This window comes from Oryx dammah, unplaced genomic scaffold, assembly GCF_014754425.2.
Source record: "Oryx dammah isolate SB20612 unplaced genomic scaffold, SCBI_Odam_1.1 HiC_scaffold_26, whole genome shotgun sequence".
NCBI classification, from domain to species: domain Eukaryota; kingdom Metazoa; phylum Chordata; class Mammalia; order Artiodactyla; family Bovidae; genus Oryx; species Oryx dammah.
The window spans coordinates 32,291,457-32,319,068 of NW_024070210.1; the positions used below are offsets into that span (position 1 = coordinate 32,291,457).

The 27,612-nt window shown below is 36.7% G+C and overlaps 1 protein-coding gene and 1 long non-coding RNA gene across 9 annotated transcripts in view; one reads left to right on the forward strand and one right to left on the reverse strand.

Moving 5' to 3' along the window:
• ARID4A (AT-rich interaction domain 4A) overlaps nucleotides 1-12,456 on the reverse strand; it is a 59,434-nt gene extending 46,978 nt beyond the window's left edge. For 2 of the 4 annotated variants that reach the window (XM_040226363.1, XM_040226360.1), the window contains exons 1-5: nucleotides 11,913-12,456; nucleotides 10,758-10,814; nucleotides 8,880-8,990; nucleotides 6,560-6,625; nucleotides 5,486-5,576 (exon numbers count right to left, since the gene is read on the reverse strand). In XM_040226363.1, the coding sequence (XP_040082297.1) occupies nucleotides 5,486-5,576; nucleotides 6,560-6,625; nucleotides 8,880-8,990; nucleotides 10,758-10,763 (274 nt within the window). In that variant the 5' untranslated portion in view covers nucleotides 10,764-10,814; nucleotides 11,913-12,456. Of the gene's footprint in view, nucleotides 1-5,485; nucleotides 5,577-6,559; nucleotides 6,626-8,879; nucleotides 8,991-10,757; nucleotides 10,815-10,921; nucleotides 11,309-11,908 lie in introns of those variants that run through there. The other 2 variants (XM_040226361.1, XM_040226362.1) reach the window with 2 other exon arrangements.
• On the forward strand, nucleotides 12,449-26,291 carry LOC120852889. 5 transcript variants are annotated; one of them, XR_005718680.1, is made up of 7 exons: nucleotides 12,463-12,655; nucleotides 13,715-13,772; nucleotides 16,455-16,537; nucleotides 22,391-22,440; nucleotides 22,937-23,059; nucleotides 25,525-25,576; nucleotides 25,829-26,291. It is a non-coding gene; the product is annotated as an uncharacterized LOC120852889 (long non-coding RNA). The 5 variants fall into 5 exon arrangements; XR_005718677.1 differs by having other exon boundaries at nucleotides 12,449-12,655; nucleotides 22,391-23,059; XR_005718679.1 differs by having other exon boundaries at nucleotides 12,566-12,655; nucleotides 22,937-25,576.
• The last annotated feature ends 1,321 nt before the right edge of the window (nucleotides 26,292-27,612 follow it).

Sequence of the window (27,612 nt, forward strand, 5' to 3'; positions counted from 1 at the left end):
GCACACGTATACACTAATACATACCACATTTAAGACACAGAGGTGTGAGGAAGGAAAATGCGGGTTTAAGACCAATCACTAATATCAAATTTATGCAACAAAATCTTTTTCACAATTTTTATTATTAATCAACAGCAGCCCCAAATCAAATGCCCTGATGACAAATTTCAACAATTTAATATTATGAGTTCTTTTTTTTTAATAGTCACTTTGAAATGTATCTAATTTTTTAAGGAAAAAAAATTACTTTCACTTCAGCATACTTTATCATGGTTAGAAATGACATAAAAATCAAAGACAACAGTGATACAAACAACCATTGTGTAGTTTTACCTAGGAATCCTTCCAACTTCAAGTGAAAAAGAGAAGCAGTTTAAGAACTCTAATTCATAAAACTATACAAAGATATGTGTGTGAGTATTTTATACAAGTCTGTTGAGCCATGTAATTTCTTAAGATGTTCTAAAAGACAAACAGAAACCCCAACAATATAGTGCACCTATTTAATCAGGACATCCTTGATTATAAAAATCATGAAGAAGTTCCATCTATATGAAGTTTTCTCTTGTAACTTCCACATTACCAGTATCATCTAAAAGAACACATAATTTAAAGCACTAAAGAGTGACTCTGGTACTTTGATAAGAGTGAAAGAATTAACTGGTGCATATAGTAAATTTAGTTTATTTTTGGTTCGAGATGGATATTACAGAATGCCAAGAGAAAAAAAAGAGTATAAGATTTAGTAATCATAAGGCACAAAATGTCTTATACTTGCCAAAAATGGCATGCAAATATATTACTGACTGAGTGCAAGAGAACAGTACAAAAATTATATCTGTCAGTATATTTTATATAAATACTAAAACCTAAGTTGATGACAGTAACAAAGCTAAGACGTGATAACCTTCATCACAGTAGACAAAATAAAGCTAATGCAAAAGCATACAAAGCCTAACCCTAAATTGTTAGAATTCAAAGAAACAAAAGCAACAGGGATCCAATCTAACTACTAAATATAAAAGACCTACCTGTTATCACAGCACTGTTAGATGATGGAGAATAACTGATAACAACAGCAGTAAATTAACTTTATCTATTCAAAGATACAATTGGCTATTACTTATTAATCTCCCACTATGTCCTAATCCTCACAGCAACCTCAGCAGAGTAGGCATCACTATCCTCCTTTTATAGATAAAGAAGTCAAGAATTAGAAGGTTAATCTATGAGCTACAATTTAGTTAAGGAGGGGATCAAAATGATAATAAACAGGTACGAAGCAGAGGCATAAAATGAACACTGGGAAGGAAGTTAAGAATTCTGACTCTGATAAACAACAAAGTCCTAGTGTATAGCACTGGGTACGATGTTCAATATCCTGTGATAAACCACAGTGCAAAAGAATATAAAAAGAATATGTACATATGTATGTGTACGGGCTTCCCAGGTAGCACAGTGCTGAAGAACCCACCTGCCAATGCAGGAGATGCAAGCAACGCAGGTTTGATCCCTGGGTCAGGAAAATCCCCTGGAGTAGGGCACAGCAACCCACTCCGGTATTCTTGCCTGGAGAATCTCCTGACAGAGGAACTGGGCAGCCTCCAGTCCACAGAGTTGGACACAACTGAAGAGACTTAGCAGTTACAATTAACAAAACATTTCACATAATAAATACTTTAAAATTATGGATATCCTTGGTAAAAACAATAGATCTATTACTCATAAAATCATTTGTGATAACTACACGTCACTCAGCAGCTAATATAAAAAAATTAATGAATCTGGAAACCCAAGATATTAATGTTCAAATGTATAACTATATTAATAAAATATCATAGAAATGCTAAGTCTCAGAAAAGGCTATTTAAACAATGGGTTAAAGCCAATCACAGGACTGAAGAGATGTGTTACTTAGTAGTTTTTTTGTTAGTGCAACTTTTCTAGTCAGTGGAATAACCACTTGGCTTTGAAAACATTTTGTTGTTGACTTTGGTTATAACAAATTTGTCATAAGTGAAGTGAAAGTCACTCCCTTGTGTCTGACTCTTTGCGACCCCATGGACTATGCAGTCCATGGAATTCTCCATGGCAGAATACTGGAGTAGCCTTTCCCTGCTCCAGTGGCTCTTCCTAACCCAGGGATTGAACCCAGGTCTCCCGCATTGCAGGCTCCAGCTGAGCCACCAGGGAAGCCTTGTCATAAGAGGTTCTAATCAAATTAAAAGCCTCTTAAGCCTAGAGAACATTCTACAAAAGTCAGTTCATTCACCAGTTTAATCTTAACCCTCTTCTACTCCTTTAACTTAGAATTTCCATGGGATATGATAAAACTGATATGCAGAACAATAAGTACAAGGTACGAAAAAATCCCAAATCTTAAAAAACATTTGTTACAAAAATATATGATTAAAAAAGATTTTAGTGTTAAACTTGATATAAGACCTACGTACATTTATATATAAATTAAAGCAAACAGCAACTAATTCCTTTACATTTTCCTTATTTTTCACTGTTTCCCTCACATTTTCCTTATTTTTCAAATATAGTGTGTTATTTTTATATTCTAAAAAAGCAAAGGAACAGTTAAAGAATGTCTCGCTGACAGTTGAATTTGGCAGGATTTTTGATGACTGGACAGATTAACAGTACAATTACATACATTCCTCATCTTTAATGCAAGGATAAGAACTGCCAAATGAATGAACTATACTACAAAGGCAGTGTTTTAGTATAGGAAGAGGAGCTATTTCCAAGTCTCAAACCGTCCCCCCAACCCTGTCCAAAATCCATGAACTGGTGTTATTCATCATTCAAAACTTAGAGGGCAAGGTAATATTACATTTTTTTAATTGAGTTATGGTAGATCCATAATCTCTTTAAAAATTTATTGTTATAATAGGAAAAATTAGTACCTGTATTATATAAAGAGTTAATATTACCTTCTCAGATAACTTTTTGGTAACTAATGATTATAACTCCTATTTTATCCAAACTAGTAGTGTGGTATCCCCTTTTGTTTCGTTTTTTAATAGTTTGACATAATTTCAAGTTCTTTTAAAACCAAAAATACCATTGAGAACATTAATAACACTTTTGTATAACTTTCTGATTCTACCTATGTTGACACTTTGCTAGGAATCAGAAATCAAGAAAAATTACAAAAGGAGAATTTAAATCCAACAGATAAGTAGGCACCCAATTATAAATACAGGAAGTCTGTGATCCATGAGAGATCACACATTTTATTTTGTCATCTTCTAATTCTGATCCTTCTTTATGTGGTCTGCATCCTTCAATATCTAAACACTCTATATAGCAGAGTGCTACACTGAGTCTCCTTAAAAGAACAGTACTTCTTACTGTCTTCAAATTTTTTGATCACTGTGTCTCACTACACAGATGCAAAAATCTTATTTTGCATTTTTCTCCCAAATTAGTTTCTGTTTTGACAAACGTGGCCTGTTTTCGTAACTGTGTACTACCTGCATTAGATTCACCCAATGCACTTATAAAAGAAATTCTTGGGTTGCCATCCTAGACCTGCTAAACTGGAGAGACCTGGGGTCCTCAAATTCTCATTTTTTTAAAACTAGCACCATGTGAGTCTTATGTACACCATTTAATACATGAATCATATGCAATTAAGATTCTAAGCTCTTGGAGGAAAAAAATTATACAATTTCTTCTGTAATTACCTGTCATAGAAAATCACCACAGAGAATGCTCAGTATCAACTAGCTTTTTAAAGTATTAATACTAAAATGCCATTCATGTAAAGGATAGAAATAGCTATTCATAATTGAAGTATTATTCTGGGGCGCAGAAGTCCAAAATGTGAAAACCTGAAAAAAAGTACTGCTTCTGTAAAAGCCGAGCATTATGTCATTAAAACTTCACAAGCACTGTGAATGTAACCTTGATATTAAGTACCAAATAGGATGTATATTAGTATCTGAACATGCATCATATAATGTCCCATGCTTCTGCACATATCAACTCCTTTAATTTTTACCACTGCTTTATTTAATACAGCAAAATTGCATCTACCTAATCTATAAAAGTTAACTTTAAGCTTAGTTTTAAATCTCTTAACAACTATCAATGGCCACAATTAACCCTCCTAAAAATATATAGTTCAGAATAATAGCACCATTGTGAACCAACATCAACTTCTAGGAGGTCTAAGAATAAAAATGGTTAGAAAATAATAGATACATAGTGCAGATTGCTACTATTAATAGAAGCCACAGCATAAGACAAATTTTCTTTGTCTTATGTACAAAGTACAAGTTTCACCTAAAGACTGTTCTTCACATCTCTGAGCATCAACTAGAGATGAATGATTTTTATCCAAAGCAACAAATCAAGTAAACTAAAAATAAATCTAAAGGGTCATTTCTTTTCCTTCTGCAGGGAAACCACAATATTATAATTACATCTTTTACACCAAGACAATACATGTATAAACCAAACAATGCCACAGATGTCCAGTGTGGAGCCAAGGATAGGATGATATCTGCAGGGCTGTGTAGTTTCAAAGTACTGAAAGGAGACTTGTAAATATTAATTGTTGTTATTCTCATCAGCACAATGACAGCAACTATGTAGGTACTATATTCAGGTTCGCATTTATATGTATTGCGACACTTGTTGCTACTCACTGAAGTTTTTTAAAGTCAGCATAAGCGTATGCATGAAATGTTAAGAGTGTATTTACATTAGCAGCATATATTGTTGTTGTTTAGTTGCTAAGTTGTGTCCAACTCTTTTATGACCCCAAGGACTGTAGCCCACCAGGCTCCTCTCTCCATGGGATCTTCCAGCCAATACCAGAGTGGGTTGCCATTTCCTACTTCGAGGGATCTTCCCGACCCAAGGACCAAACCTGTGTCTCCCATACTGGCAGGCAGATTCTTTATTGGCAGGGAATGACCCAGTAGCATATATATCTTTCTTGAAAGGTGTTAAGAGTCCTGACTACATTGAAAATCAAAAATTAAGCTATGATCATCTAGGCTTGAATCTACTCTGGCCAGGACTTTTTCAGTCTGTGAATTCTATGGTAACATCTGTATTACCCTTATATAAAGCAAGCAGCAATACAATAAAAGACTGCAACTATGCAATTTTAATTCCAGAAAAAGTTTAAAAAGTCTGATGACTAAGTTGTACTGACTTTTCTAAAGGAAGAAAAATAACCATAGAATTTAACTTTCTTGAAGGGAAATATCAAGATAACCTAAAAAAGGAGTACACTCTTGGATGAAATAACCCTAAGTGGCCAAGTTACTGTAAAGAGATAATTGATAATTACCATCAAGGTGTCATTAAAATTTTACCCATCTATATCAAGTAAATTGACAAGAAAAAGTACATATTTCTCCGCCAATATAATGTTTCAAGGTACTTACAAAACAGAGGTATATATATATATGAAACCCCCGAAATTAAATCCTTTCTATTAAATTACTTAACTACTTACCCACAGTATACCAACTAGCATCTGTCAACTTGCTGATAACAGCTTCCTGAAAGGATCCATCAGATGTCCTTGTTTCAACAATAGCTCCAACCTAAAAACATAAAATCAAAATTTCATCATCAAATTTAAATAAATAAACTAAATCACTCCTACCAACCATATGACCTGGGTAAAAAAATATATCTATTTATCTTACATTCCCAGAGATCTTTATCATTTATAGGGCTCTAACATTTATCATGCAGTTCCAGCCCCAAAACACTGAGGCTTATGAAAGATAGTTATTACCATCCCATTTTATACGTTGGAAATTGTGGCTCAGGAAGAGAAAATAATCTGCAAAGAATCCAGGATGAGAATCCAGTCTTTTAAGTCTTATTTCAGAGCTTTTTTACTATATCATATTGCCTATAAGAAAACTGTAGAGTATAAGAACCAAAAACCATAAAGATAACAAAAATAACTTCAATTTTCTTTCATAGAAATGTTGACTATTGGATTCAGCATTTATATTTAAGGGACCTTTTAAATAAAGTTTCACCTGGATACAGAGAGATGGACCAGTTGAACTTCTTTCAGCTTCCAGACCTTTTTATCAGATATTAACTGAAGTGGTACTTTGACATAACAAAGATTTATAACATAAACAAATGGCCAGACATGGATGGAAAACATAATGTAGGCATTCATTAAACTGAATTATTAAGTCAACATAGTTTCCTTGGTAAGTCTGAACAACAGAACATTCAGACTTATATTAGTATAGCACACTTAACAAGTTAAACCTCTGTGGTAACAATATGAAAAACAAAATATTCAATCCAAGAAATCAAAACAAAAAGCAGTAAAACTCATATTGGTATGTTTTAAAATACTCTTCTTAAAGACACTCAACATTCTTAAACTAAGGATACACTGTTAATGTCATAATTTATATTAACTATACAACACCTCATTTGTATTGCTGTTTTCTACTTAACATTTAAAAGTGTATTTATACATGTAAAATTCAATAAATCACTGTACGGATTTATGACTAATCATTTTAGATTTTAAACTGTACAAAATACGTACTCTTAAAGGACCCTTTACTTGGTCATCTTGCACCAACTGTGTAGTATTATCCTGTTTCAGGAGTACCTAAAAAACATTTTTGCACAACAGTTCATATGTTACTTTTAAAATAATCTATGGTAACACTGTAACAAAAATGTCTTTAATCTATGCTTTCTTAGCATCCTGTGGTTACCTCTGGTATGATACTTATTACATTGTCTTATGTTTGTGTTTATTGTCTCTCCCATTAACTGTGAGCTCCCTGAGGGCTAGAATCCTCTTTCATCACTGTATCTGCAGCAGTTAGCAAGTATCAATGCATATCATAAGCACTTAATAAATATTTGCAGAATTAACTATACAAGATTTATAATCTGTAGTGATGACAGTAAAACTTTAAAACTGCCTTCGTTTCTTTTTATCAATGAGTCATAAAAGTTCATATCGTCACCAAGGTTATTACCCAAAAATATAAAAACAGTATCAAACTTTATCCCCTATATGCAAGGTGAACAAATTAAAAACAGACATTTTCTGGTTCTTTATAAAATAAACCTAAATAGTAATATGATAAGCAATTTAGTCACAAATAAGTGTTCCTTTCTATTACAGATCATCCTACATATATAACTTGTTCTATTAAGAGAGGGACTTCCCTGGTGGCTCTGACAGTAAGGAATCCGCCTGCAATACGAGAGACATGCAGGAGATCTGGGTTCGATCCCTTGGTTGGAAGATCCCCTGAAGGAGGGCATGGTCACCCGCTCCAGTATTCTTGCCTGGAGAATCTCCTGGACAGAGGAGCCTGGCAGGCTACAAGTCCATGGGGTCACAGAGAGTTGGACACAACTGAGCCCCTAAGCATAGCACATTAACAGAGAGGGTTGATGGGAGAGGGAAACTGAAACGGAACAAGTACCCAGTAAGGAGAAACTTCAGATTCTAGGTAATTTATGTATGATAAGACCTCCTGGAACAAGCATGGTATTGATTTTAAATTCAGTAAGTTAATCTACAAAGAGCTATGATGCTAACAAAAAGTTAAAATTCTCAAACGAATTCCAAGCAAATATTTGGTAAGCAGATCGTGTATAGCTGATACTGTAAAAAAAGGATATAATGAAACAAGAAATTAATGAATGTCAAATGATATCCTAACAATACTTGAGAAAAGTTTCAACATCAGATAAGAATTTAAACAGAAAGTTTATAATAATCATAGATAAGTCTATTTGCCCACCACACAAATCTCATTCCTCTAGTTCAATAGTTCTCAAACTTTAACATGCATCAAAACCACCTAGGAGCTTGTTATGACACAATCATTGGACCCCACGCTCAGAGTTTCTGATTCAGTATGTCAGGGGTAGGGACCTAAGAATTTGCATTTTAAACAAGTTCTTAGGCGAGGCTAATGACGCTGGTCCTGGACCCACTTTCATTCATTTATTCAACACATTTTAAGCACCCACTATGTAGAAGACACTAATCTAGGTATTCAAACAGAATAAGACAAACAATTTCTCCTTTCACAGTGCTTAATTTTTGTAGGAAAGCAAACTGCAAAACTGAAAGTAGAGCATGATCCAATGAATAATAGTAAAAACAACACTCGTTATTGAAAGGCACAGCCCCAAATCTAGAACACATCAAATCTCTTTGGCATACTATCAAAAAGGACTTTTATGAATTTTATTATACAGCTCTAGAATGTTAAAGATGTTTATAATAAGCATGGATTACTTTTGTAGTCTAAATAACTAAGATTATTAAAAACATTTATAAAGAAAAATTACTTGGGGGAAACATAAAAATGATACTAGTGTTTCTGAAGTAAACTATTGGTTTTACTCCTTCAGTACTTTTCTATGTTTCCAAATACTGTACAGGAATAAGAAACTGTTTTTCTGGCCATAAAAACATCTTAAAAATAGAATTCTTAAATCATTTTTAATGCTGTCTTGAAATTATACTTCCCACGGGTTTGTTTTTAGTCATCTATTGCTTTTTCTAACTACTTGACATTGCCTCTACCTAAATAATAAGAAAGGAAAGATAACAGATTATAGCCCACCACAAATAGGAAAGATCCAAATAATGGGAAGTACCATGAGGACAGTATTTTCACAGCAGCAGTTTGGAATAATTTCTCATTTCGAGTTATTTCCCAGTTCCTAATGTGCCTTTCCTACAGTTTTGTATATAACGGTTTTTCACATATTAATGATTCAGTAAGTGAAGTAATGATTCAATAAATAAAGTGTTGATTTGCAGTCTCCTCGCCCCTAATTCTCTTCAATTGAGTTAATAAAGCTGTTGCATTAAAAAGAAAAATTACCTTAACCTTCACCAGCCTTTTCACAGTCTTAATTTTTGCCTCACAGAAGGCACCTCGGTACTTGGCGCTGACGTCAGTCCCCACTGTCAGGTAGGCAGGCTCATCCGCCGCCTGATGAAACAAACATGATATATTAAAGTCACTACTCTTTTCCCCAACGCCAACCCCAAGTCTCACTGAAAGGTTCTATATTTCAAGTAGTGTTTGCTTATTAATATCATTAATAATTTGGAAAATATTCCTAAAGCACTTTATTAGCAATCCTTTACTTAATAAACTATATCTTGATAACATGAAACATTTTAAATTGTAACTATAAAGTATCAGTAGGGAAATATCATGTTTTCTCATTCAGGTACAAAATGATTCAACAATTTTACAATACATTTAAGAAATGAAAAAATTTAGAAATTCAAAAAAGTCTATTTATATTGTCTCATAGAATTTTAAGTTATTCACTTACGGCCTCCTGAAAATTTTATTTTCAAATTAGAAGAAATATGCTATTAAAATTAATACTAACTAGTACATAATTAAATGTTTAATATAGTTACATAAAGGCAACATTCTGGATACACTATAACAGTACAGATAACTAATGAAGCCAATATTTTTGACAAAGAGAGCATTATTTAGAAAAACCATTGGCTAAATGCTGCATTTTAGAGCTTCAAGTCTAAATTATCTGATTAATGCAGAGATGTGAATTAACGGTAGTAGTACCAAGTTTATTATACTAATCTTGGTATATATTTTTTTAAGTTTCAGAAAGAAATACCTGCTTTCAGCAAATGGTCATGATCAGAATGATACACTGAAAGATGTGAGAAATATCATTTCTCCATTCATTTTAATCTTGATAGTAACAGAATAATTGCTATCTCAATCTGTCACTTTACCAACTTTTTTCAAAAGTTAAGTATATGTATACAAATTCAATTCAACATTGCTAAGTGCAACGGTGACAGTGTACAGTTTAGAGAAATACTTTCAAGTAGAAAATGATTTTTCATTCTATTTTCCCAACTAACATTAAAGAAGGTACACTGTCACTTCAAAACTTCAAGGAGATAGGAAAGCAAGAGGAAGTTTGGGAAAATACTGTATTTCAGAGTTAAATACACTGAAACAGTAAATGAGTAAGAAATCAAATTTAAAGTTAGTGCATTTATGAATAATGCAAATTGATGAGAAATACTCTTTGCAAATAACTATCTGACCTGAAACATTCAACGCCTCAGAACTACAGGTTGATATACCTTCCTTTCCCTTTAAACATCACAGGATGTCTGCAATATCAGCTGTCTTCAGAAGAATTTTTTTAGGTTGGGTATGTTTAAAATATTTACTATAAGTACTGAACTGAAATTAAGTGCTAATAGTTATGATAACAATATACAAAATTTAGTTTTCCTTCACCTTCAAGTATATTCTAGCCACAAAATTTCACTTTATCCCGAGAAGAAATGATATGTCCCTAACACAATACACACATTCCTTCTTTAGAAAATCTCACTGGCAATGGGGAAGAAAAAAAATTCAAAAAATCCCCCAAAGAACCAAAGCAGGACAAAAGCTTTACTTCTGCAAAGGGTGCTGCCAACACAGGAAGTGTTTAAAAATACTAGCCCACTGGACAACAATGGGAAGGCTGCAGCAGCCTGTCCAAAGTGCTAACTGCTCCGGAGAGGGGCCAAACTGACCGCATTTAGACACAATGATCATCTCTTACCCACTCAACACGTCCTCATTTTCAGAAAGCTCTGCTTAGTAGAGGAATCAATTTTGAGTAGCCAAAAAAATGACATTCCACAGCACCAACCTCACGACAGGCAGTGTTCAGGGCACGAGGTTCCGAGCAGCGTCGACTCCACTTACCTTCATTTTCACTGGCGATCTGTGGGGTTCCAGCTCAACGAGCTATCTTCTCCGTCGCTATAACCAAGGAGAGGAGAAAGACAGGCACAGAATCAGTCAACGGAGGGGAGCGACCCGGGGAAAGAAAGTAAACAAACGCCAGCGGGGAGGGGCAGAATCCTTACCAGGGAAAGGATAAGATCCCCTCCGAGGGCAGCCAGGACGCAGCAGCCTAGGAGAGCGGCGAGAACCCCACCGGCGCCGAAGGGCAGCGGGTTCCACCGCGGAGTTCGCCAGCGGCCCACCGCGCCCCCGCCTCGCTAGCCACTTTGACCCAGAATGCTCAACTCAGTGCCCCCGGACGGGTTGCTCCGGAGAAGGGCAGAGCGCCGTCTGGGCTTCTCCGGGCTCCTCGCAGGCACGGCCGCCCAGCCTTCTCTCGGCCGCCCCCCGGATACCCCGACTTCGGCCCGCGCCCCGCCTCCGCCGCTCGGCCCCCTCGGCCCGCCCCGGGCCCGCGGTGGCGGCAGCGGAGTGTCACGGCGCCATTGCTCTCCTTCCTCCGCTCTGCACCATGTCAGGAAGGAGAAGCGCTTCTTCACCCAATGGGGCAGGGGCCGTGGCCTTCAGCCTGGAGGCGCGCGAGGGAGGGCAGACCCGCGAGGGAGAGAGGGCTGGGGGGGGGGGGCGGAGAGGAGGAGGGGAGGTGGCCCCGGACAGGGTGTGGGAGGGGAGGGGAGCTGCACAGCGGCAGCCGCCGCCTCCTCCCAGCGCCCGCCTCAACTTTTTGTACAGCCCAGAGCGGTACCAGCCACCAGCCCCTCGGGTCCTGCCACGGATTCCACCCGGGAGGACGCACCGCGGAGTTGGGGGCCGGCTTCCCTAATCAGTCCGCTTCTCGCCTCGCGGAAGCAAACTTAGCGGCGCGACCAGCCCCACAGCCATTTTCCCGGGGAACCTGGGGAAGCGGCCGAGGAGCTTGCTGCGGAGGCTGTTCTTGCAGTTGCTGCCGCTGCTCCAAGACTGGCCCCTTCCCCGGTGCTCATCGCCCCGCTTGCCAAGCATCCCCCTCCCCACCTCCTAAGCTTCCAACTGCACCGGGACCCCGGGCAGCAGCGCCAGCTGCTAGTGCCGCTTCGTCCACTCAGTACCCTCGCTTCCCTTCTCCTCACCTACCAACTGTGGGTGAAGTGCTCGCTGTCAGCTCCCGAGTCCTCCGCCCCGCTGACCCCCGTGGGCCCCCGTCCGGGCAGCACCACTCCCGGCCGCGGCGGCAGTTCCTGCGCCGGGTTCCCCACTCGCCCGATTTACTGCCACAATCCACCAAATAACAAGCTGTTGAGCAGACTCGCTTCTACACGAACTCCTATTGGCTGCTCATGACGCCGAAGAGTTTCGGATTGGAGTTCGCTACCTGCCGTCCTCATTGGATGTAGCTCTGAAACTTCACGGATTGGTGCGAAAAACAGCAGGTAGGACATTTTCCACTTATGATTGGCTGTCTCCGAAGACTAACGTTACTGGAGAATCAGGTATTGAGTAAGCAAATCCTGAAAAATGATTGGTAACTACGACTACGGATGTGCTCGACTGAGCACTGATTGGTCAATTGAGGGGTCAGGAAGAGCAGTGCGGCACGAGGATTGGCGGTGGAGTGTCCCATGGAAACCGAACCCGGAGCTGCGGCCAGGACTTACACGGGGGCGGGGCAGGGTCTTTCCAAGGCGCCTGCGCTGAACCAGCTTCTCGGCGCCATTTTGTCTGGGCAGAGGTGGCCGCAGCTGTATCGCATTTTATGTTTCTGGCGAGAGGTGAGCGGAATCTATATCCCGTGAATTCATTTAACTGCGGCAACCATCCGCTGGTTCCTCCAGGACAGCACCTAGTGAAGGTCGGAAGAGTCCGGATCTCTCAGAAAGGTCGGTTGAAAGCGGTGGTTGTCCGGTAGACTGGGGGATGGCGCAGCTCTAGCGGCACCGGCACCGGAAGTGAGGGGGCCGCGCGGCGGCCATAGCAGAGATCTCTCTGCGCCGGGCTGGGGAGCTGGTCGCGGGCGGGGGCGGGGGACTGGCTGAGAGGGGGCGAGGCTTCGTCTCCCGTGGCCTCAGAGAAAGAGGCAGAGGGGACGTGCACGTCTCCTTCGCCGGGCTGACCGTTTGGGGTCCTCTCGGGAGGGTGAGGGATTTTCGGGATTCTGCTCATCTCAGAGCAGTGCGTCCTCCGTTTGGAAGTGGTTTCGGCAGCTTGTCATGTTCTGCGACCAAAGCCACCGACTGAAGAAGGTTCCTCACCAGTTAAGATGGGGAGAGGAGGGTTCTTAGTCCCATCCTCCGTGGGAAGGTGTTTCCGCGTGCTCCTCACGCAGTTAAGCAATGAGGAGACAGAAGGAAACGCTGAGTTTGGGTGCTGAGGAATTCGAATTCCCTTGTTAGCACGACTCTGCTGCTCTAACCATAGACAAATGGCAGTGCCATAGTGCACGGGGCTCACGCTGCTTTTCGAAAGGAAAGAGCAGTGGATTTGCGGGGACTGAAAACATTAAATGAAAGAACCTCCCCGATAGGACTTTGTTAGAGCAGCTATTGATTTTGCTCCATGAGCAAGATCTTGTACTCTGTTTCAGAAAACTCTCATTTGAAATGGTAGGAATAAAGTATTATTGGGCAAGTTATTTTAAAGATTGAAATAATCAAGGAAATGTAAAATATAGACAGTAATCCACGTTGACTAAATGTACTCGAGGACATCTTTACTAAAGCTGAATCATTTTTTCACTCGTAACAGTTTTTTAAGAATTATTTGTTAAGAAAATGTAATGCTTATTAATAGTATTTTTATTGAGTCAACTAATTACACTGATTTGAATAGCTGCTTAAAATGATCCTCATAATACTTGTTTTGAACCCTATTGTTGTATTGGTGGGGCTCCAGACTAGAAAATGATCGAGTGATTTAATGATTTATTTGGGCTTTTTTAGCAGTTGGTCTGAAGAAAACACAACAGCTCAGTGACAGACATCTGCAAGTATTCCTGAGGTGAGTTCTAATGTCTGTAAAAATGTTTGGAATTGGGGAGAGTGCCTGGAAAGTTTTTTATGGATCAATAAGTAGAGCCATAAATAACAAAATCAAAGAGTGGTAGTTTAAAAAGTCTTTGGTCAAGGGTTCAAATGAATCTGTAATTCCCTTCCTGACAGTGATACTTTAGAAGGCAGTCTTAAAGTTAGGACACACATGAATTTGTTTACCCACTCATGCTGTTCCCATTTCTAGAATATTAGGTACTTAATACGTTTATCAAGGAATAATATGTAAATTTTTATGATTTTTTTCCTCCATATTAAAAAATGTGGCATATAGAAAAGATGTTTCAGTAAGAATTTGGAAGTTAACCTTTTTTTTTTTTTTTTAAGGAAATTATAGAATATGTAGTACTATTCAGCTTCCCCAGGGGGTAATCACCTGTAATGCCACTGCCTGACTTAAAACTTATTATCTGATCCAAATAATGCCTGTCAGTGGGTGTTTGCAAATTACCAAAAAAACAAAAGAGAAAAAAGTGAAGTGTCTTGTATCACCACTACCAAAAGGTGATTGCAGTTTATACCATACTTATATATTATTCAGAGAGATTTCTCTTTTTCTCTGGTTTTGTTTTACAAAATAAAGGTCATTCTAGTCGTGCTCATTTTGTCATTCAAGTTTTTTTCTTTGTGGGAAATACTGGGAACATATGTGTTCATGGTTGCATAGTGTTCTGTAGGATAAATGTGCCATATTTTATGTAACCAGATCTCTTAATTTTTGTAAGAGCAGTAATATGTCTAAATATCTTTGTGCGTGTTTTGCAAAAGATATTCTCTGAGAACTGGTGTCTATGACTAAAATTTCTATGCATCTAGGTATTTCCTGACTTGCCCGATTATTTCTTCAGAATAAATTTCTAGAAGTGGAAATAAAAGGGCAAAGAAATCATACCACTGTCCATCAAACCGTTTGCTCTTTTTTTCTTGTACTTTTTCCTTTTATTACTCTCTTTCCTCTCCTGCCCTCCTTTTCTTTATATAATTTAGCTCTATTTTTGAGCTTTATCTGCTCAGTCGGTCTCTGTTTAGTCAGGTAAAATTATCAGTCTTTTGTGTCACCCATTTAATAAAATAAATGAGAATTTTTTGGACCTTTTAGGCGTATATTCTTGAAATTTATTTTTTTGCTCCAGTACAGTTGGGTGTTTGTACAGTGAAACATTTTGTTATGCAAAAGGGACATTTCAAATTACTAAAAACAAATTATTTTTATGGTAGAGTTAGTTGAGATTAACTATGTTTTCATGTAACCTTCCTGAAAGTGAAGTGAAAGTCGTAGTTGTGTCCCACTCTTTGCAACCCCATGGACTGTACAGTCCATGGCATGGAATTCTCCAGGCCAGAATACTGGAGTGGGTAGCCATTCCCTTCTCCAGAGGGTCTTCCCAACCCAGGGATTGAACCCTGGTCTCTTCCTCATTGCAGGCAGATTCTTTACCAGCTGAGCCACCAGGGAAGCCCAAGAATAAAGCCTATCCCTTCTCCAGCAGATCTTCACGATCCAGGAATTGAACTAGGGTCATTCCCAGGTGCTTTTGTACTCGTAAGACCCTCTGTGTGCCTCTCTCATCACGTTTAATCACTGTTACGTTACCCTACCTAATATATGTATGCTGTCACTATTTCTTATGAATCTTTATGTACTTTTATATAGAAAACATGGAATAAGCAGACCTACATTTTCTTTAACAGTAATTCTCTTCTGAAAATTTGTATTTTACCAGTGCCAGCTTAACTTTCAATTTTTTTTAATGTTTCAAATACTTTTAGTACTTGAGTTGACTTGTAATTGCTCATGTAATAAAGATTTAGAAAACCATTAACAATAGTTTAATAGACAAATTCATGACATTTGTCTCTTTTTTTTTAAGATTTTATGATACTTTAGTGGAAGGAAACTAGAGGTGAATATTAACTGAACATTTATAAATCATCTCTTAGGAATAAATGAAAGAAAATTAATTTTGATAGAATTGGTTTTTGTAATCTATTTCAGTGAGCCCAAATTGTTAGAATAATGTTTCTACAGAATCAAAATTGTCAAGTTTTTAATATAATGTTTTTATGAAGAAAAACTATTTTGAAAGCAGAATATTTTATTTATTTGGTCAAGGATTCAAACGAGCGTGTAAAATCAGCTTCATGGACATGATACCTTAGGGGCTTCCCCAGTGCCTCAGTGGTAAAGAATCCATCTGCAGCACGGGAGTTGCAGGTTTGATATCCCTGGGTCGGAAATAATCCCCTGGAGGAAGGCATGGCAACCCACTGCAGTATTCTTCCCTGGCGAATCCCATGGACAGAGGAGTCTGGTGGGCTACAGTCCATAGGGTTGCAAAGAGTCAGACACGACTGGAGTGACTGAGCATGCACATGTGGTATTTTAGACTGAAATCTCAAAATTAGAACATCTCTATGAATTTTTTTTACCCATTGATGGTGTTCCCATTTCTGAATTTTTAATGACAGAGCACAGTGAATATTTTCGTGACTTTTTTTTTTAACGTATGGTAAAACACTTGACATACAAAGGTCTCATCAGGAAAAGTGTTTAGAAATGAAGCAAAACAGTTTATTTTGTGTTGGGGGGGGTTGCCATATAGCATACTCAAAAAAGTCTTTTGTCTTCTAGAGGGAGCCTCACTCTGAAGAAATGGAAAGGGGTTCCAGTTTTTAAAAGACCTGGATCTGCTATCTGTTGAAATTATATTTCTGGTATGCAATTTTACTTAAATATTCTTTAGTAATCAAGATGGGCCTTGTTACTATTATGTCTGTCTCTTTAAATATTATAGAATTTGTCCCACTGTACAGTTCTTTCTGAATGTCTATATATTGAAAAGTAGAGCAAATTGCTGTGCTGAGTGTAGCTGCTTTCCTAATGGTTTCATTTTTTGAAAAGTTACTAAATTTGCTTATTTGCAGCCAAAGCAGCCTTTGTAAAACTATATGGTCTTTTGCCCTAGTAGATGTCTTCTTATTTTGATTTAAATCTTGTTATGAGAAAAATAGATTTGTCAAAGTTCAGTATATTGTTAAATCTAATTGTTTTTTGCAACAAATTGGTTTTATAATACAGAACAGAAAGAAATATTTTTAGCCATCATTGAAGACTTTTCAAGGTTAATGATACGTAGAATTAGAAGAAAGGAAGTCTTTCTAAGCGGATGAAGGTTGTGAACAAGGATGAAGTACTTAAGAAAAGCTGTGTTTGGGACAACGAGAAAACCAGTTTGGAAAGGATGGCTTGTTAAAGTTTACCTTGGGAATATTGTGTGAAACCAGCTTGTCAAGGTTTCTAGAATTAGTTGCACATCAGAATTTTATATAGTGCTTGTTTTATATAGGTTTGGACACTTCTAGAGGGCCTTGAGAGCTGGGACGTGAGCAGAAAGTGATTATTTTTTTGTTTTATTTTCAGATTTTACAAATCAAGATGGAATTTAAAAATTACTTCTAATCCCACCCTAACATTAGATTTTTTAATTTGCTTCTTCCAGTCTGTGCACATGTAGTTTTTTTTAGACTTAGAGAAATTTTTGTTTTTCTTCATTACTTAATATTGTAATAGGTATTCAATATGACTGCACGACCTCCACAGTAATTTTAATGTCTGAAAGTTTTCCATCAAACTGTTTCCATCTAACTTTATTTTTCTGTTGTTTACCCATAGAAAAATTGTGCTATAATTATCTATGCACATAGAGTATTTTTTCTTTTGCACTGTTCTTTTAGGATTGATTTAAAAGGTTTAAATCAAGGCATAAAAATGTGTGAACATTTTTATGACTCTGAAACGTTGCCACGTTGTTTTCCGAAAAGAGTTATAATTTACATTGTCACCTTTCCTGTGAGTTTAACTACCAGCCTTGGGTAGCCTTTAATTATAATCATTTTTGCTGATTCAATAATATGTTGAACTCTTTCTCTGTAATATTTTTGTTGTTAGCTAATGAAATGGGACCTTTATCCATAATTTCACTTACTGATTCTTAGCAATGGACAAGTTGTCTATTCAAGGCTTTTGTCCATTTATATATATGAGAGTTTTGATATTTTGTTCCCTAATTCTTTTGATTTCATTATATATTTAGTAGTAAGTTGCTGCAGATACTTTTGCATAGAGACTTCCCTTTTGGTTTTCATTATTTTTGTTGAGGGTTTTGAGTAGATACAAAATGTATTATTGGAAAATTATTTGTTGAGGGTTTTGAGTAGATACAAAATGTATTATTGGAAAATTATTTGGAAACAGTATCCAGTATGACTGGAGAAGTGACACAGGAATTGAAGGTAGGGAAACCATTAAGATACTCTTGCTGGGGTGTAGCATGAGGTGAAACCAGCGTGAGTAGGGCCTGGAGAGAAGAATAGGTGAGCACGAGATTGTGAGAAAAAGAGCATTTGATTTCCAGTTGATGACATGTGATTCCCAGTTGATCAGTTGATGACAGAAGTAAAGAAGAAGGAAAACAACCTCAGGATTCTAAAAAGTGGGAAATAGATGGTGCCGTTAATAAACTTGGAAAGGCAGAAGAGACTGCTGGTTGGTAAGGAAGGTGAAATCAGTTTTAACCTGCTAGTTAGAGCCTGAACAGTAAGTGTGTGTTCTTCCTTTTGTGAAAGTGCCTGTGAGATCCCTAGGGGATAAGGCATATGCTAGGCCTTGTATTGTTTTCTGTATTCTGCCTTTCTGGCCGTGTGGTGTAGCTTGTGGGATCTTAAACTTCCCCAACCAGTGAAAGCGAGGAGTCCTAACCACTGGACCTCCAGGGAGTTCCCTGTATTCTGACTTTTAATTCCATTATTCCATTAGATATTTTGGTGCTTTTATTAGGGCTTTCTTAGTTCTGAGTTTTAATCTCAGTACTCATAACTGGCAGTTTGTCCCTTTTGACTACCCTTATCTAATTCCCCCTCCTCATATTCCCCACCTCTGATGACCACAAATCTGATGTCTTTGTTTTTGAAGTATAATTGACAAACTACTGTGTGTTGGTTTCTGGTACACAACATAGTGATTCGATATTTCTATACATTTCAAAATGAGTACATTGAAAATTGGTAATTCTAGTTATCATAGTTTTCATTTTTGAAAAAATTTAAAATATTTATCTTGTATATTTCAAAGACTAAGTCACACTTAGAAGATTTAGGTCTCCCCAGTATCCCCACTAGAATTACAATTTTAAAAATTATTCAGGAATAGCAAAGAAGATACTTGAGCTTTAGAATGTATATATGTGGCCAGGCTTTTTGTGGGGATGGGTGGTTTAGGGTAGATTTCTTAACCTCTGCCTCAGCTATAAAATAGGGATAGTAATAGAGCTGACTTGGTTAGGATTAGTATTAAATGAGTTAATAGATGTAAAGTACTTATAATGATGCTAGATATTAGGTGATTGTGTTAGTGTGCGTGTCCTGTTACATAATGTTTGTCATTCCAAGAGAATTTTATATTTATATACAGAAATAAAGCATCTAGACTCTTTCGTCTCCCCTTCCTGAAGGTCATATCAACCTCTCTCAGAACTTCATACTTCCTCCCTTCAGGTATTATTTGCTATAGTCACACTAAAACTATCGTGGCTGTCCTGCATAAAGTCTGTATTTTCCCAGTTCTTTGTTTTTATTCATACTTTTCTCACCATCTAGAATATTGCCCTATTGTCAAATATTCAAAAGCTGCTTTTTTAAGTGATGCTTTCTTGATATTTCTGCAGCTATAGGTAATGTGTCTGTATGAATTTCATGTATTTCATTTTGCATAATTTATACCACTTTCTATATTGCTTTATTACCGTTTTGTCTACTTAAATGTCCTTCACTAAGTTATGATATCTTAGAATTGTACCTTATTCACTTTTGTAGGTTTAGAACCTGTCACCAGCCTTGGCACTTAGAAGGCACTCATTTGTGGAGTAACAGTTTATAAAAAAATATAGCAAGCTAAAAGGTGATAGTTAATGGAGAATGCATGCCAGTAAAAATGTGCTTTGTCAGTTTTTGTACACTAGGAACAACCTGCCTGATGAGTTACTTAAAATGAGATCACTTGAGGTTTAGGAAATGGGTCAGATTCCAGAATGTATAGTGGGCTAGATGACTCCGGGGACTATCCACAGGTCAAGGATTTTCGTTAGAATGATTTCCTATTGCTTTATAAAGGCTAGTGTGTCTAATTAACCACCAGAGGGATTGTTTTTCTGACAACCGAATTTTCACAGGTCTGCCTGCCCACCAATCTTCCTCATTTTCAGTGGTCCAAATTTGTGAAAAGTTTGGCCAGGATTAAGGGTACATCTGCTGCCAGTAACAATATACAAATGACCTGACTCAGTTATTGAACCCATAATCTCTCTCTCCAAGTCCATTTTTCTTAGCATAATACCATAATGCCTCTAGACATGAGAGGAGGAGTAGGCTGAAAATCGGAACTGGGTGAGATAGTGTTTATATACCTGATACTTAACCCCTGAAAATCAGAAGTATCAGACATTGACTTGATAATTTTAGCACTTTTGGAATTTGCTGCTATTCCTGCTGAATGGGTTCAAATTGACAGAAGCTTTAATGTCCTTACCCAGTCTCACTGTTTTATATCTAACAAGTGTTCTGACAAAACAGATACTTGGAATTACAGCTAAGCAAGGTTATTGATTAATTTCATTTTAGTGATGTTTCTGTTCTGTGTATGTGTGTGTACTTCTCATACAACAAATGAAAGTACAGTGCACTCTAGTTTTTTTCTCCTGTGGTCCACTTTTTAAAAAAATTGTGACCTGCAAATTAATTTTATAACTTACAGATATGAACCTGCTTTTGAGGAGTAGGAAAATGGACCTGACTAACAATGGTTTACATTTATTTGGTAGGTTTTAACACTTAGAAGGCACTTTGATATATTTTCGTACACTTAAGTGTGATAGCTTAAAAGTGAATGTACAAACTGTTACCTGAAAATGCTTCTAGTTGTTTTCAGCAGCAGTGAAATTGAGTGTAGAGGGTGGCAACTTGAAATCACGGGGGAGGATTCTTTTTTATTTACGGTATGTTTGATAATGTGTTATTGATTCTGCTAATCCTAACAGCCCATTTAAGGGTGTATATTTATTTGTAGTTAGGGTGAGTCTTTGTGTTTCTTAGTCTTTAGATCCAGACATAAAACTCCTTTCAATGTGTGTATAGTTTTGGTGGCTTAGCTTTTGGTCAGACAGGGTAAGGAGGGGGATTCTTAAATGAAGTAACATAACAAAAGGAAAACCATCTTCCTGTTTCTTATTTCTCTATGTATCATGTGATACTGTCTTTTTAAGACCTTTAAAATGCCAAGGGAAGCTTGGTAACCAAGGCAGGGTTTTGTTGTTTTCTTCTCAGATTTGTAGTTCTGCATTTTGTTACAGAGTCATGAAGAACTTAGTCTGTTACCAGTAAAAACTGAAGCCGCAAGACTTGCTTCTCTGTGCTGCCAAATACTTCCTGTTTTGTCAGATTTCCATTTAGGGAAAAGAATGGATTTAGAGTAGACAAGCCTGAAAGCATCTCTTCTGAAAGTCATTTTGAAAGCTGTCCAAATATCTAGATTGAGGGAGAGGGGATGGCACGACAAGTCTTCACATGAAGTCATTTGTCAGAAAGCTTCATTTGGCTTATCATGAAAGGGATGCCAACAAGGAAGAAAAACTTTGTTGTCAGAAGTAATTGCTAAAGTATAAACTTGCCAGCATTGGTGACTTGCCTGTTAGGCTTTCCATGTCAAACATGTTTCAGTCTGTTGAGTGAATTCATTGTATTCCCTGTGAAGGAAGTTTTATCTGTGTTCATTTCTAGTAGACCTTTCCTCTAGAAATATGTAAGAACTGCATTCAGCCACGTTTATTCCATTTACAGTAGGGACAGGTGAAAGATCAAATAGTGATTAATTGAAATTGGCTACCTTGTGAATATTGAATATCTTTGGGGAAAAGCTTGCCGTAAAATGATGTTAATCTCTTGTTAAAATAGTAAATAACATTTATGTAAATAGAATTATCTGTCACTTATTCTTTATCCAGATAGCTCAGTGGTAAAGAATCCACTTGCCAACAGAGGGGATGCAGGTTTGATGCCTGGGTCAGGAAGATCCCTGGAAAAGGAAATGGCAACCCACTCCAGAATTCTTGGCTGAGAAATTCCATGGACAGAGCAGCCTGGTGGGCTGTAGTCCATAGGGTCGCAAAAGAGTCAGATATGATTTAGTGACTAAATAGCAGTAACATTTTTATCCTATGAAATGAACTTCAAATTATGTGTTAATAGAACATGTAATAGAACATATCAGTAGAAGATGCTTTCAGTGTAAACCTGAGTCCCTTCATATTGCTGGTAAGGGAGTCTTGTGTTCAGGTTCGTTGCAATGGCAGAACTGAGCCCACATGTAAAATTTTCTTTGACCGTATTGACCTGGCCTGTTTTAAATCAGAGCTATTTTTCTGTCTTGACCTGTTTGTAAAATATAATAAAAGATGCTTTTTTTTTTTAAGTTGCTTTTAATCTCTGAACTCTTATACATTATTTTTTCCTTATCAGCTACCTGGCTCTGTCCCGCTTCATGTTGAAGATGTTCAACTGACGTTGAAGTGAGATATTAGAAATCATCTATTATAAAGTTTCTCCATATATTTCTTTTATCTAGTTATGTGCTCCTATTTCTGAAACATGTTACTTTAAAATCCAGTGGAAAAAAGTTTTCCCAAGTACCCATCATGCCCTACAGCTTCATCTTCCATTTTGCTATACATCAGAAATCTAATCTCTTAAAACTCTTTAATAACCATTTGTTGCCATATTCATGCTATACCCAAATCAGTGATTCTCACATTTTAGTGTATTCAGTAGCATTACATCAGGTACTTGTTCAAAATAGATTAACGGGACTCAATTCAGATCTCATGAATTCACTTCTTTGGAGATTTATTATGCAGGTGGTCTCTTAACCAGATGGAGAAATAGTAATCTGCTGCATGTGTGCCCATTTGTCATCTCATCTTCATATTCTTACATGAAATATTCTTTTTACTTTGTTTCAGTTATTGACATCTCAGTTTTTTTCCTATTAATTGTTGACATCCTTAGTTTTTCTCCTAAATTCAGTGGTTGAAGAGTTTATCCACCAGATATCCAGGAAACGGTTCAAGATTCCTTTCCTCATTTGTCAGGATTTATCACTTCCCCTTCCCAAAGCACACACATTTGGAGGTCAGTATATACATACTGGTTATGTGTACATAATAATACATGCACATGTATTTCTAATATATCTTGCTAGTGATTTTTAAAGGTCTTTTTCCCAAAGGGGGAAGAATTGCATAATACTTGGTTTTTAGTTTTTCCTGGCAATATGATATATTGTAGACATCTAAATATTTGCACTGAATCTTTACTGTGCTGTCACTTGATTGCTGCTGACTCTTAAACCCAGTCTACTAAAGATGGGTTATTTTCTATGTCAGATTTTCTCATATTACATTAGCCTTGAAGCCTATTGACTTTTCCAAAAGAATTAAGTTTTTAATAAATTCCATATTGATTGTATAGTTGAACTCCTTATTTCAATGACTTTTCCCTAAAATTCCACTTCATGGTTCCACATAGTAAAAAGTCAAATTCTAATCATACACGTCAAACACAAACTCAAGATGTATTAGGACCCTCGCTCTGTAACAGTCTTTATAATTACACCAGCATTTACTTTAAGAATTGTTATTTGTTGACTGGAAAGGTGTGTGTCTGTGTGTGTTTATGTATAATATGGTGATTACCTCTTGCAGTGTTAGGATGGTTAAAGAAAGAACATTAGTTTTATTTGTAATACAAATTTGAGTCTTTTTCCCATTTTTTAAAATTGGGTTGTTCAATTTTCAGAGTTTTTATACATTCTGGTCTGCTATCCTTTGTCAGATGTGATTTATTTTCTCTAGTCTTTTCCTTTTCATCCTCTTAAAGGAGAGCAGAAGCTTTTAATTTGGGTGATATTCAGTTTGTCAGTTTTTTTCATTTATGTATCATGCTTTTGGTATATTATAGTATCTGAGAACTCTTCTTTAAACCAGGGTCACAAAGATTCTTTTTTTCATCCAGAAGTTTTAGACTTTGAGGTATTTTGACTCACCATCACTTTGAGTTAATTTCTGTATATGGTACAAGGTATGGTTTGGTTTTTGGTGTTAGTTTCTTTTTCTATACACATGTCCCTGTTGCTCCAGCACCGTTGGTGGAAAAGCACTGTCTTTCTCCACTGATGCGTCTTTTCACCTCTGTCACAATCAACCAAGTATTTAATGAGTCTATTTTTAGAGTTTTCTTTTCCATTAATAATATTAAATTTATAGTTGTCTTGAAATCAGATGGCATAGGCCTTGTAATTTTTTCTTTTTAGAAAATGTTTTGGCTATTCTAATTTCTTTTCCCAAGTAAATGTTAGCAATAGCTTGTTGATTTCTTTATACACACCCCACACATACACTCCCCAAATAAACCACTTGCAAATTTGATTGGGTTTTACATTAAATTTATAAATCATTTTAGAGAGAACTGACAATACTGAGTCTTCCCATAACTTTAGTTCATTTTCTCACCAGCATTTTTAATTTCCAACACAAAATCTTGTACAAATTTAAATTTATACCTTAGTATCCCTGTTTTCGATGTTATTGTTAAGTGGGTATAATTATTTTATAGATGAGGGAATAAGTAACTTGCCCAAGCCGAAATGGCAAAGCCAGTATGAAACCTACATTAGGTTATAAACCACTATCCTGGTTTTCATTATGATACTGGTTTTCTTATTCTGAAATCATGGTTATAGTTGTGGCAGAGAGGAAGCCCTAGTTTTATGGCAAGAAAAATCCCATTACCATGCAGGCAAGATTCCTCCAGAGTTTATGGATTTCCTGAGTTTAGGTTTTCCAGATCTGCTCAGATCATAAACCATGCTTGTCTTAATTTAGAAGCCTCTGATCAGTACAGTTGTGAACTAGTATTTTTAAGTATATTTTACCCTTTAGTTAACTAGTATGAATTATTTCATTTTAAAAAATACATACCCTTAGCATTTGAATCCCTACCATGTGCTCACCAGTACAGATACAAAGATGATTTCTTGAACAACTCCCATGGGAGGCTAGGTGGGGCGGAATACATTTATTATAGTATTATAGTAAACACTGTAATAAATACATACACATGGTCAGTAAAAGCTTTTACTTGGTTGCAATTAAGAGTAGCTGTACTCGTTTCATGTTTTAGAATTCCTTTTAAAAAATAATTTGAAAACAGTTAAGTGGAAAACATGTAAAGGGCTTTGAGAGGGAGAAATCTGTCAATCATTTCATATGCATTGCTTTTACACTTGATGGGGAATCCTTAGGAAAGACCAGTTAATAAATAACCTAGGCATGATAAATGCAATATGGTGTCATAGTGTAGGAAAGTAAAAATTTTTAGTATGAGTTTCATTGCGAAAGGTGAGGAACAATATTTGAGTTTTTACATTAAGACTTCATTTTTTTCATTTGTGGATTTCTTCTGACTTAACAGTATTTTGATAAATGTATTAATGAGAATTAATTTGTAATCTGAATTTGCTCTTCAAATTTTGAGTACTCTAATGTTTCAATCAGTAAAATATATGGAGGATTTAAATTTAAATTTTTATTTTTCAGATTCCCTTGTGAATGACAGAAATGAAAGTGAATGGATAGTCTTATCAGATAAGTGTTTTTTCAGTCTAAATGTATTTTTTTCCATAAGATGGCTCTAGTGCTAATCTTTATTTGAAATAATTTTGTTAAACTGTATCATAACAGCTGACATACCAGCATGCACTTTAAAAAATGTTATAAAAATGGGTGAATTTTTGTGTAGTTATTTTAATATTGAAGATAGAAGAAAACATTTTCAGCATATTGTGCCTTTTTATTTCAAGAAAGGTAAAAATGCTACTGAAACACAAAGATTTATGCAGAGTATGGAGATAGTGCTGTGACTGATCGAACATCTTGCAAGTGGTTTGCGAAGTTTCATATTGGAGGTTTCTCACTGGACGATGCTCCCGCTTAAACTAGCTAAAACTTGATGAAAAGTGTCTGTAATTAATCAATAGAAAAAGCATAGTCTTCCATCAGGATAACACAAGTCTGAATGTTTGATGACCAGGCAAAAACTGTCTTAGTTTGGCTGGTAAGTTGATTCATTTTCCATATTCTCCAGACAGTAAGCCTTCAGATTTACATTTACTTTGGTCTTTAAAAAAATTATCTTAATGGAAAAAATTTCAATTCCCTGGAAGACTGTAAAAGGCACCTAAACAGTTCTTTGCTCAAAAATATAAAAAGTTTTGGTAAGTTGGAATTAAAAAGTTGCCTAAAAAATGTCAGAAGGTAGTGAAATAAAACAGTGACTACATTCTTCAATAAAGTTCTTGGTGAAAGGAAAAAATGTCTTTTTTTTTTTTAACTTAAAAATTGAAGGACCTTTCTGGCCAATCCAGTATTTGTAATCTGTAAGCCAAAACTGTATTCCTTAAAACATTTTTTTTTTGATACTAGTATCAAGATTCCTGAAAATAAATTTGTAACCTTGTGAAAGCAAAATGTACCTGCCATTTTTTTCTCCCAAGAGTGGTTATACCTCAGTTACAAAGTGCCCATGCAGTTGTACCAGATTATTTATTAATCCTCTGTATAGTATATATAGCTAGATATATCTGCTTGGTTTTAGATTTATCTGATTATGTTTTGAGGTGGCTTAACTGCTCAAATTTAAATTTCATTAGAACCACTGAGTGAACTCCAGGAGTTGGTGATAGACAGGGAGGCCTGGCGAGCTGTGATTCATGGGGTTGCAAAGTGAAGTGAAGTCGCTTAGTCGTGTCCGACTCTGCAACCCCATGGACTGTAGCCCACCAGGCTCCTTGGTCCATGGGATTTTCCAGGCATGAATACTGGAGTGGGTTGCTATTTCCCACAAAGAGTTGGATACATCTGAGAGACTGAACTGAACTGAACAGCTATTCAGTGTGAATTTAAGAACAGGTGTACTCACAGTATGATGGAAATAGAAGATTCACGTGCCATTCATACTTGGAAGTAGGAAGTATAGAATGGTCAGACACTGGCTTAGGGTATTAAGCTTATTACCCAATTAAATGTTCTTTCGGTGTTTCTCCAAGGCCACTGGGGTCATCCTCCATTAAATACATGAGTTGTAAAATGTAGCAGATAATTTTACATAAAAGCAGCCATGATAATGAGAATTGGTTTTTAGTTGTTTGTACAGTAGTTAACTCTTCTTACGTGATTTGCTATTTGAATTATACACATGCTCAAAGTCCAACAACACCCTACTGCCAAACTCTGACCTCAGGAAAGTAATGACAGCTGAATGGAGTGACACTGGCATGAGGCCAGTATAGGGTGTGTGTATACCTAGCATACTTGCCCTGAGTTCACATTGTTCCTCCTGTGAGTGCTACTGTTGCTTGAAGGCCACAAAACTGATCATACCACTCAATAAGTTTTTCGTTTACAGAGCACTTACATATGCATTCTAATGTATTTTTAAGCATAAAATACGGCTTTTTAAATTTGAACTTACAGATCAAGAAATTTTTTAAGTGACACAATAGGGACTTTGTGAATCCTTAAATCCACTCCTCAAAATAAAAATAAAATTCTAAAGGTTAACAGTGGCTGTTAACCAACAATTACTTCACTAAACACAAAGCTGAGCAGTGACATCAGTTACCTATG